This window comes from Lytechinus pictus, chromosome 11 (assembly GCF_037042905.1).
Source record: "Lytechinus pictus isolate F3 Inbred chromosome 11, Lp3.0, whole genome shotgun sequence".
Lineage (NCBI taxonomy): Eukaryota > Metazoa > Echinodermata > Echinoidea > Temnopleuroida > Toxopneustidae > Lytechinus > Lytechinus pictus.
This window is the reverse complement of record NC_087255.1, coordinates 10,434,905-10,447,775: the sequence shown is the minus strand read 5'-3', so window position 1 is coordinate 10,447,775 and position 12,871 is coordinate 10,434,905. Positions and strand designations below refer to the sequence as shown.

General features: G+C 36.1%; 1 protein-coding gene across 1 annotated transcript; it reads right to left on the bottom strand.

The window, feature by feature from the left end:
• Window positions 1–5,031: 5,031 nt before the first annotated feature.
• LOC129271460 (uncharacterized) lies at window positions 5,032–11,724 on the bottom strand. Its single transcript, XM_054908808.2, has 2 exons — window positions 8,944–11,724; window positions 5,032–8,106 (listed from the first exon to the last, which is right to left on the bottom strand). The coding sequence occupies exons 1-2, from the start codon at window positions 10,205–10,207 to the stop codon at window positions 7,991–7,993; spliced, it is 1,380 nt and encodes a 459-aa protein (XP_054764783.2). The 5' UTR covers window positions 10,208–11,724; the 3' UTR covers window positions 5,032–7,990.
• Between the last annotated feature and the right edge of the window lie 1,147 nt (window positions 11,725–12,871).

Below are 12,871 nucleotides of genomic sequence, written 5' to 3'. Positions count from 1 at the left end.
AGGAAATTCAGTGTGTGTTATGATAGAGCCACTTGGAGTTTAAACAATTCCCTCTGGAATACTCCTTTGGAATAGAAGCGTATCAAGTGAATGTGGATAAGTATCGAGATGGCCCAGTACCTGTAAGGTATTGGTCTAGTTCAGGGCCCAGTCTTACAAAGAGTTACGATTGATCCGATCAATTGTAACTCTATGGAAATCCATCCATACCTCAATTTTTGGACGAAAAATTTGCACAATGTCCTTTGTATGCATACTATGCAAAGAGAAGCGCAGTGAATTTTCAAGAAAACAATGAATGCATGAATATACATGATCGTAGTTAGGAAATATTTTGAACAAACATGCATTAGATGTTGATGTTGCTGGCCATCCATAGTTGCAATTGATCAGATCAATCGCAACTCTTTGTAAGACGGGGCCCAGGAATGTTCCAGATGCAAATGAAAATAGAATGACCCACAAAGATCTAACAAGTTGACAAAGTGCAAATGGTTATTGTACGTTCCATGAACTTTATTGATGTATATATCCAATTCATCTTGTCTTTGAATGAAGTGTTTTAAAATTGAGGGATCATGTTTTCCATTAAACTCAGTGTGTGTCTGTACATTATGTAGGGTGTGTTTGTGATGGTGTGTGTATGTGTGGGTGAGAAAGAGAGAGAGAAAAAAAGAGAAATGTATAAAGAGTTTATATGAAGAGACTACCCGCCATTAGCTGATGATCTGAATTTCTATCCGTCCAATATCTATGCAAATCCTTAATTGGATTTCTGATACAAGAGACATTTTTTTTATTACATGAAATGTTGTCCAACCACTTCATTATAGATTTTCCATAAAATTAAGCATTACCCCCATGTGTTTATTATTGGGGGGGGGGGGGGGGGAAATCAATATCATACGACCTTGTGGTGTCCAATATATAGTGTAGAGGGAGATTATATAATAATAGTTAATGAAAAAAAGGTATTTTTGCCTAAAGGTGAGAGATAGGGTGGGGGCTATAGAGACAGTGATTTTCCTTTTCAAAAAATTGTCTTTCCTGTTTCTGAAAATCTGTAATTCCGTTTCAACTTGATCTAAAAATTGAAATTCTGTTTTATCACTGAAAATGTAAACAGCAAAAACCTTAATTTGTTTTGCAAAGGTGAATTCCATGAATTTTTACATGAAAAGTATAAGAACCAAACAGAATTTTCGGTTTTATTTACCGGTAAAACAGAAAATCACCGTCCCTAGGGCTGCTTTTCAGCAATATAAAATATTTTTAGGAGAAAACTTTGGTATGTATGTGTTGGGGAAAGGGGTTACATGCAGTTAATTTGACCTTTGTTGACTTTCTGTAAGCCCTCAAACCAGTCAACTTCAATCAATTCATCTATAGATCAATATAGATAACCTCACATCGAGCAATTCATGGAATGCAATTGTGTTTGTATTTTAATAGATGCTGTAATGTGATTACTTGGTCATGATCACTATGGGATGACCTACACGAAGGATTATAAAACCTGACTTAAATGCAGCCACAAGCCAGCTAATTGGGTGTGAGGGCCTTGTGTCACAAATACTGTGGTTGCTCACATTCTTAATCATCTAGTATGCATGAAAAAACTCATTCATAAATGTTCTATGTTATATGATTTAAAAATCGGCATTATTTATGTTGAGGGTGAGTGTGCCCACCTTCTATTCAAAGAGTTGTGACAGTTGTGGCTTTCCAAAGTTGATCTTAGTTTACATTAGATGTTCTTGAAATTGATATTGCTGAAATATTTCTACACTAAGGCCCGTATTCTGAGCTGGGTTTAAATTAATTAATTAAACCCTGGTTTAAAGTTGTGGTTTAACTATGGAGAGCCAATAGGGGTACAAATCCCTAAGAGAACACATCCAATTTATTAACTCATATGACACCCAAATTGTCTGTGAATGGTAACTGAAGTATTTTTCTTCATTATGAAAGCGAAAGGAAACAGAATAGTAAACATACAAAATATGCAATATAAACATAATTTTTGGCTTTCTAATTTTAGCACAGAGTTAGACCGTGATCTAAGTTAAACCTGGCTTCAGAATACGGGCCCATAAATCTAAGCTTTTAGCTTAGCAATCACTTTACATATCAAAATTTGGTAGCCCATTTGTAAAAATTCTTTATGACCTCCTCTCTAATTTTTTCCAGTATTACCAAGTGAAAAATTTATGTTCAGTCTTTCAATTTTTCATGTTTATACTGTTTGGATATGTCAATAGTTTGTCAGATGAATGTATCTTCTTTAAAAAAATATTTTTCCTCATAGATATTGTAAGATATACTGTCAGAGTTTAATTAAGATCAATTTCATTTCATTGATTTAGAGTGTTCCTTTGGGGGTGGGTGGGGTATATAGGTCTAAAAGTCCTAATTTTTTAAAAGTATGTCTAGTTAAATCCCAACTTAGATGACACGGGGGGGGGGGGGGAGGGAGTGATATTGGGTCAATTTTGACATCATTATACTGCTTAACGGGGAAGTTCATTCTGAAAAAAGTTTGTAAAAATAGCAGAAAAAATATAGGTGAAGGTTTGAGCAAAATCCATTAAAGGTTAAGAAAGTTATTAGAATTTTAAGTTTTGGAGTTGTGACGGCATAAACAAGCAGCTGCCCCATATGTTATGTAATATAGAATGCATGAATTTCAATTTTTGGATGGTTCCTGATGACTTCTCTTTGTTTTCTTTTTAGGTGTGGATGTGAAATGATTTTTCTCTTGATATAGTGAAGGTACAGCAAAAACCTTTATAAATTTTCTGAGAAAATTAAATTTAATTGATTTTTACCATATGATATGTAGGAAAGCTGCTTGCATATGACGTCACAAAATAAGTAATTAAAATTCTCATAACTTTTTATTCTTTGATGGATTTTCTCAAACCTTCGGCAATATGTTTTATTATTTTTTCTGCTTTTTACTTGTCAGGGTGAACTTCCCCTTTAAAACTTGTGTGTGATTTTAAGGGCATATCAACATATGACTTCCCCTGATGCCTTGTATTTCTGTATTAATGGAGTGCAGAATTATTTGATTGAATATGATAAATGTATGTGCTACTGGTTGATATTCAATTCTCTTTTATGAAAAGTCCCATGATCTGAAAATATTGAATCCTGGCTCACATTAAAAAAATTATGGTACAGAAAGCCCCAATACTTGTACCTTTTTACATACACCTCGAAAGTTAATTGCAGATATTTAAGTATTATTAGGTGATCTGTCAATGGACAGATCAACTATTAATTTCGTAAGAATTTTCTTTTTTATTTATTATTTATTTATTTATTTATTTCTTCATTTTTATTTTTCCACCCTTTTCTTGTTACCATAAAATCTCCAAACCTACATTATCAATTATCTTCAAAATATCATCAGATATGGGGACCTATCCTGTCATCTGTATGAAACAAGTTCAAGGTCAAAAGGTCATCGTGACGTCATCTAGACGCCATTTTGTAAAATCACATAATCAATCATATCTTCATTATCAATTATCAAAAATTAACCATATATACATCACATTAACTTCAAGTCAAGGGTCAACTGTCCATGTCATCAAAGGTCATGTAAAGGTCACGACGTGCGCGTACGCGCGCGTCAAAATTTTAAAATGTTCAAAATCACTTTTTGACCAAAGTAGAGTATGAATCAGGTCATTTTAAGCATTTCAAAAATCTGCGCGCGCGCACGGTTACGCGCGCGTTCTCGCGCGTAACGGCACTATGCAACATAGGATCGCTATTTTTTTTCATATCAATGCACCGACAATATAATTCTGAACAATTTGATGCCTTGATCAACCTTCTACGACAAGTAATAACGGAATTAGCCTCCATCAAAGTTTACAGCACGTGCGCGCGCGCGCACTAACCATAGACAATATATGTGCAAAAACATGCCTATACAAAATTCATTATAGCTCTTCAGGAAGTCCGTTGACCCCCAATTTTTTTTTCATATTCGAATAGAGTATGGATGGGAGATATGATTTCATGTCACATTTGACCCAAAATTTTATCATGACGTCATCAAAATGGCGTCGGAACACAAAATTCCCATTTTGCTACTTATGACGTCATCATAATTATGCATATTTGACTCTAACTCCATAAATATTGGTCAATTTTTGCTCAGTTTTCAATATGTTGTAGCTGAGGACATACTCTTTCTAATTTGATGGCTATATTTACATTTAAAGGAACGAATCATCCTGAAAAATTGCAAGTTATAGAGACATGTCATTTTCGCTCATTTTGTGTGCAATCTCTATGGGAAATGACTTTTTCTCAAAACTGGATTTTACATTCCTCTATTTCGTGAGCCATATCTCCATTTTTTTTTTGTCGGTTTTCTCTGAGCTTGGAGTATGTTGTAGCTGAGATTGTAAGCTATCGCCAGTAGTGTGGTCTTCATTTTCCGATCAGATGCCGGGATCATGCCCGTATTTCTCTTGCAAAATTGGATTTGAGATCCTCTTAATTTGCTTATGTGTAAAGTCTATGGGAAATAGTGCTTATGTGTAAAGTCTATGGGAAATAGTGTAGCTCAGTTGATAAGGCATCAGACTTGCGTGCTTAGGGTCCAGGGTTCGAGCCCAGGGGTGAACATGAGAATTTTTTTTTTTCTTTTTAACATATCACAAATGGTCCTTTATGACCATTACAATGTATATAAAATAAAACATTGGACAATAAAAGATATTAAAATCCCTTTTAATGTACAATGTTCCTGTTCAATATGTGTATGACCTACACTTTTTCACACAACTTTTTCATTTCCCTCTTTTTCAAGAGTATTCAACACGTTCTTTTCGTAAGAGAAGTTCAGTTTTCATCATGATGATCATATAGATCTCAATAAACATGCTGATTGTCTTCCTGATCATGAAATAAGAGACAGATCACCTAATTCGTCCTCATGACGAATTAAAATTCTAGTTCATTTTAATGTTACACATAAAAAAATGATACATTTACCACACAGAGAGATAATGAAGTATACCATTTATTTACCAAATATTAAAATACTCTACAATGTATAAAATATATTATTACATTTTCCATCATTCTATTTCAATGAACTATAAAAAGTTTGGCCATTTAGATTGTCAATATGCAATACAACATTACAATGAAATGTAACAATGTTCTTAAAGTTTTATTCATGAGATTTGATATGCATTATTTCCTATTTGATTGTTATGCACTGTATGTTTATATCACAGAGTTGCATAAATTATTTATAAAACAAGCTCAAGCCTTATCTATGTGTATTATTATGTGTTTAACATCAACTATCAAAGTATTTGTGCTGTTAAGCATTATGTATTTGAACAAGGGCCAGATGTAGAAAAAAGTTGCTCAAACGCAACTCAAAAATTCAAATTTAATGGCTAATTACATGGTTAAAAATCTAGTGCCATTTGATTGCAACTAAAAATAAAACTCAAGTTGCATTTGACTGCAACAAAAAAAAAAAAAAAAAAAAAGTTTTGATTGATTGCAACAAAAAAAATCAAGTTGCGTTTGATTGAAACTAAAAAAAAAATCAAGTTTGCGTTTGATCGCAAACAAAAACATCAAGTTGTGTTTGATTGCAACTAAATAACATCAAGATGTGTTTGATTGCAACTAAAGAGGAATCAATTTGCATTTGATTGCAACTAAAAAATCAAACAAGTCCTAAATTCTTTTAAATGGTTGAAAATGAGTTGCATTTGATCTCAACTCTTTCTGCAATTGACCCTTGAGCATTTTACAACTGTAAATAGAGAGAGAGAGAGAGAGAAAGAAAGAAAGAGAAAGGGAGAGAGAGGGGGAGTGGAGGGAAGGGGTGAGAAATGAGGATGCAATATTGGAGCCGGGAAGACAAAGGGGTTGAGGGAAAAGGAGAGAGATGGGAGGAAAATTGTTGGGGCTGAACTAGGGAAGGTTGAAAGATCAATGGGTGAGAGAGAGAGGGAGGGGGGGGGGGGGTAGTGCCTAGATATCTAAAATTAATAAAAGAAGTAGTATCAGAGTCAGAAAGGGGATAAAGAGGAATGTCAGAAAGAGACGCATGAATTGGAGAAGTAACATAAATAATATGAAATACTCAAAAATACATATATGACTATAAATTGTGACACATTTGTAAATTCAAACCTAAATATATCTTCCGCTCGTCTTCATAAAGACTGCACTCTTAAAGAGATATGCGCCATGTTGTGCATACTAAATCATTCATAATAGCTATACAAAAATCAATATTGTCATAAAACATGATTCTGTATATTGTCGATAGCTTTAACCAGCAGAGAAATGTATAAAAAATGTTGTAGCCAGACTAAATGTTTTGTTTTGATGACGATCATTCAATGTCAGGATTATATATCAATAAACTTTTTCACCTTAACAATGTGACAAAACAGAGACGGTACCAGGATGAGGAGGGGGAGGGGGGGGGTTCCCCACAGGCAATATAGGCCTTCATTTCCTTCTCTTTCAATAAAATATACCATTTTCTTTCTTCATTTTCTTCCGCCTTTTCATTCTTTTTTCACTACTAGACCCCGCCAAAGAAATAATAATAATAAAAATCATGGGGCGGGTCGCCCCGTTCCTCAGTGCCAAAGGAGGGTGGGTGACCGCCCCTATGCATGCTCTTCCAAATTACAGAAAATGAATACAATCAAGAGAAAAGTCGGGGATAAAGAAAAATAGATCAGAGAAGTCTGTGTTGTATAGGACTAGTGGTAATACCCAGTGATAAACAAACAATATGTGGGTGACATTCGTAATTCCGAAGGTTTGCATTCCAAAGGTTCGTTATTCCAAAGTTTTCGGATTAGCGAACCTTCAGAATAATGCCACAAATGTTCGGATTAACGAACCCCTTTTCTTTTTCGGATTAATGAACATTGAGGTATGGGCAATTTACGTGTTTCGGAATTACGAACATTCGGAATAAAGAACCTTCGGAATTACGAGGTTTAACCAAATATGTCACCTTATGGCATTTCCCCTGAATAAAAAACATGATGCCGCTCGTGAATGCATGGATACTTTTTTCGTTTTAAATTGCTTGCGAAGGCATATTTCATAAAACTTTTCAAATGATAAAATTTGATATGTTACTTAACTCGATCATCCAACAAAAAAGGCTACCCAACAACATGAAAGGACATCCCTGACCCCCCCATAAAAACGCCTTCATCATGTTCATGACCGATCGGTCGCTTTTCTCTCTCACGTCCACATCTTCAAATTTAACGTATTATTATCCCCCGCCCACCTGCCTGCCCTTGGTATAAAGGGCCATATATTAATAACTTTTACATCATTCCAAAATCAGATGAGACGAGATGCCTTATATAGGGTACTTACATGAGAGACATTTTTTAAAGTGTTTTGGAAGACGACCAATGGCCGGAATTTTGATCGATCGGCGATAGTTCGATACTGTTTGGGTGAGGAGGGTCCTCGCCTTTAGCCATAGCGTATTCAGGGCCCTGCCCCGTAACATGAAGGTTTTCGATGAATAACATGTATGAAAAAAACCCTCTGATTGGTTACTGGTCGGTATTTTTTTAACAAAGTGTGCATGCAACGATGATATTGATTGGTCATTGGCATTGCACGTCTGCCATGTTACGGAGCCAAGATCAATTGCTTCACTTTAAATAACATATGGCTCCGTATTTACATACATGTATATGTAATGGTAAATTCCAATGACTAACTCTGACAATGCCCAACCGGGCAGGAACGAATCGGAATGGTTCTTTCATATCCATATTCATTAAAAAAAAAATATATTTATGATATTATTGATTTGTATATTCTATATGAAAACGGATTAAATGTCAATTGGAAGAAAAATAAATGTTGAATTGAATTGAATATATTATTTGTAATAAATACATTTTAATTCTTCAGTCTTTATTTGTAATAAATACATTTTAATTCTTTAGTCATCAAAGTCATTGGAGTCCAACCAGGCGTCACATTTACTTGATGAGTCGACATACCCACAGGGCAAGCCTGACTTTAGATAGATGGGCATCATTTGAGGAACTTTACGATCTGCAAGAAAATAAAACAAAGAAACAAAGAACAGAAAGGAAAGTGAAAAAAAATGTTTGCTTTATGAAACGTAATTCACTTTTATATTTTCATAATTACCAGCAAAATAATAAGCCATATGTTCATTAAAATGATATCAAAAAAAGCAATGATCTCATGTCAAATAAGTACCATCTAATGTTAGAACGAATTGTTCTGGGGTTAACTGAGACCAACATGTTCATGTTTTAAATACTTCTGAACATGCATGGGCATGGATAGGTTACTCTTAATTCAATTATAGGGTTTGATAAATCAATGTTCATCTCTGAAATCGGTTCAATCTGTTAACCAACTTCAAAGAACTATAATAATTTTGAAGCAGAAAATATGCAACACTGCAACGACACAGTTTACAGCAGTACCACATCTCCTCTGTCGATTCATATTTGAAAGAGATTATTTCTTCTTCTTCTTCTTTATCTTCCTCTCATCATCATCATCATCATCGTCGTTGTCATCATCATCATCATCATCATCATCATCATCACCATCACCATCATCATCATCATCATCACTATCATCATCGTCATCATCATTTTCATTATCATCATCACCACCACCACCACCATCGTTATTATTATTATCAATGTTGTTATTGTTACTATTTTTATTGTGATCACTATTATTATCATTACCACAATTATTATTATCATCATCATAATTCTCGTTATCATGATTCATTTTGTTTAGGATAATCAATCTCATCATTATCACTATAAAGTTATAATTTAAGATTGTTATGAAAATTAGTATATTGTCTAATTAGACGATAGTCTTAATGATGGAGGTAATTACCTGTAGGCTTGGTGACAGTCTCAACCTTCTCTGGGCCCTTGATGATAAGACGGACCTTCTCAAAGACTTCCCTTGCGTCCGATCGTCGCGTAAACGCGCCTCCTCCTTGGCTTTCGTCGGCAGACCGTCGATCATTCGGCGGCACATCTGCATCGCCGCCACTTATCCCAGCCAACTTCCTGTATCGAGGAAGAAGCAGGTCTTGTTGGAAAGCAAAGAGTTCTTTGTGGCTTCTCAGGTGCCTTCCGCGACGGCGACTTGGAGAAGAGACGCCCTCGCGTTTACGAGGAGCGGTCGTTGGTTTTTGCAGACGATCTTCGCCATCTTTCGTTGCCGCGTCATCGGTTGACGTTCTTTGGAGACAACTGTGGGCATCATCAGCGTGACGATCATCATCACTTTTAGACACTGTATTCTGACCGATGGTTTCGCTTCCAACTCTAGCCACATACGGTGCTTTCGTTGCTGAGGTGCCTCCTTTAAGAAGTACAGAATAACGGTGTTTCGTTCCGTTGGTTGAATCATATTCCCTTCTGTCTTTATTGGAGTTAGAAATTTCTGCTTCTTTGATGGCAATTTGGCGAGCTTCTGACAGGTCTGATGGCTGAGTTGAGTTGGCAATGTCTGGAACACTGAACGTTCTCTTCGGTTTTGATTCGTATTGAATAGCCTTAACATAATCGTTCTTGGGAGGTAAAGTCAATTTGGAGTTTTGGTTTCCAAATTTATGTTTTGCTGCAACTTTTGATGACGGGTGACGAACATTCGCGATCAAATCTAATGAGTTGTCCCTCATTACCCTCGGTTTATCGCTTGGCAAGTTTAAGTTAAGACTTTCCTGTTTAGTTGTTTTGGCATTTGAGCCGAAAGCTCGAGGACCGTACAACCCTGCTTGAGGACTGTGTTGTCTTGACTCACTGTCAATATGAATTCCCAACGACGGGGATATTGCGGGCAACGCCGGGCAAGAATTCCTGGTTTCTAAATCTGGAGGTTTAGGCAACGTCCTTTCTCTCTTCTCCTTCGCCGACCACGTCTCCAACGTTCTTGATTCGGATCGCCATGATGAGGGCGTCGATGATTGTTTTTTAATCCCTCCATGGGCGTTGGTTAGTAACTCAAGTTGGTGTCTGGTCTTGTTGCCCCTCCGTATGTCGGCTAGTCGCCGATTTCTAGTACGATCGTCACCCTCGCGCGGAGCGCGGTCGGCCCGGGTCTTGGCAACACCACTGCCACGGTGCCGACTTTCTTTATTTCCGCTCATCGTTAAGTCATCCTGCTTTTGCAGAAACTGCTGTTGTTTCACGTGCAAAATATTTTTTTTTACAAATGAACACGAGCAGAACACAAGTTATATCTGAACTCTCAAAAAAATGGCGTGTTCACGGTTTATTTCATGGTTTCAAAATCGAATGTTCTAGAAAAATGTGTCAATTCCACATGGTAGAACTTGAAGTCATTATCACGAGATAAAGCCAAGGCGTCTCAAGGTGTCACGCACACTGGTTAACTTGACATAATATTCATTGAAGAGTTCTGAACTTGGTGGATCTTGAAGTGTTTGTCATTAAGGTTGTTTAAACATTAGTAGTCAACTTTAGACCCTCTCCAGAATAAAGAATTTAGATATCACACCTTTCCTCAATTAGTAGTAATTAAGAACATAAGTATCGTAGATCGTTATTGCACACGGTGAAGTAAAGAAGAATGCTGATGTAGATCAAGTGGTAAAACACGATTTCATTTCTTGTTCAAGTCGTTCACATTTATCACGTGTGTTTTTATTTATTTTTTGCCCAATATATTGTTTCAGGAGACTTTGATCAAAACAGTGAAACACGCGATGATTCAACAAATGATAAACAAAGATTTAAAAGAGTGCCACTAAATATACAGGTGAACGAACAGTCGAACCATTTCATACTTCTTAACGTTCAGTCCAAATGGATGTTGATTTTTACCATGATGATTTGATAATTTTCCAATGATTTATTCAGTTTGTTTCATTCCTCGATGTTTTTACCGATGACTTCGCTAATAATTTCAGGTAATCTAATATCCATGATAACACTTAAGATGATGTTAAGAATGACAGTCTTCAAATTAAAGCGCACTCGACCAGAATTATCTCCGCATTATGAAAAGAAACACTCCACTGACCAGATGAGAACATTATGAATAGCATCGTAGATTGACACGAGTGATGATTTGTAATTAGATCCACATAACCGCATCCATTGTACCCCACGATGTTAATCCTTTTTATATCTAATCGAATCTCCTTGAGTGATCATAAATTGGTTCGATAAAAACTTTATAATGTGGCGGAAAAGACACGGACGAGTACGATACCAAGAAACATCAGTCGAATGCCGAATTCATGAAATCGTCCGAAGGGTCCTCAGAGTATATCAAGAGCCTAGAGGTTTAGGCGAGAAATTGTAAATACTAAGGCTGCTAAGTCTTGAGTCTGAGTAAACAACTTCTCCCCTTCTCGTCTTTTCAAAATATAAGCCTGTTGAAAATAACAATTGTATCCAGTGGGACACACAGAGCCCACACCGCCCTTGCCTTTTGACAACTCCACGCGATTTCCCATCTGCCTCTTTATCAAATCGATCGCTGCGATCGATCGTCTGCTTTTGTTCGACGGGACTTTCTTTTAGAGCCGACGTGGCATAAAAGAAATCGCCTTGTAAATCCTGATGACTGCATTCTGGGAACAACACCTCTATAAGAGTGGAGAGAAGAGGGACGAGTTGTTATCAATTTGTCGGAAGAAGCTTGACTTGCTAGCAAGATGGGTATTTATATATAACCGTGTCAATAATCAAAAGACGCATAATTGATATACAGTATTGATCTGAAGAGTAATATCGGACTTTGTTCTTGACAAACGATACAAGTTATTGTCTATCATTCCCTCATTATCACACACTGGAATGTGATAATTAGAACGATTATTTTACGGCTGGGGCCCATTGCAGAAAGGGTTGCAATCAATCGCAACTCTAAAAATCACGCGCAACTTGATTTTCAACCAATCAACAGCGCGCATTTGGGACTTGCGATTGATTTTTTGGCTTGCGTTTAAACGCAACTCTTTCTGCATTGATTTTTTTAAAGACCCAGACGTGCAGAATCACAAGCGGGTATTTCTCTGGGGGCGAGGTCAAAATCAAATCAATATACAAAAATCAAAACATGTTCTGCAAGTTTTATAAGAATAAATAATTTGACACACATGCGAACACGAATGAGTAAAATGGTGAGAAATCATAAATTTTGTCGAATGGCAAAATGGGGAATTTAAAGGTTTGCCTAAATTTCATTTCATTTTTATGTTGTTTATTATTTCCATCTCCAGCATTTACGATTTGTTTCGTGCATTTTGATATACAAATATGAGCCGGAAAACATAATTCAAATCTCTATGTGCAAAAATTATAATCAAGATTATTATATAAACAGGTCTGAAATGGAGGAGGCTGCTAAAAAGCGGAGCTTGGAGAGTGCAGCCTCCTTATAAAAACATATAGTATAGGGGGAAAAGTAACAAAATAGTTCGTCATTTTTAGCAATAGTCATTTTTAATAAGCTTTTCAAATGGAATTTGGGGATGTGATGATGACGATGATAACTTAAATTCTCTGCCGCTAATGTAAACTTGACGGTCGCCTCCTGGGAGGCATATATTGCATCTCAAAGCGCTTTGTTATCCCGAGTGGCAATAAATAAGCGTATGATCAATAGCTATCGATTATTATGAAAAATGGGAAATCTTGTGTAGGGCTCACAAAGTGAGGGTTAGGCCTATGAAAAACTGTCCTATTTAATACAAAAAAAAAATCATCAATCTCGTATAGAACAGATATTGGAGAAGGTATTAAGCAAGTTTTTATGTTGATATTGATCTTATATTAAATAA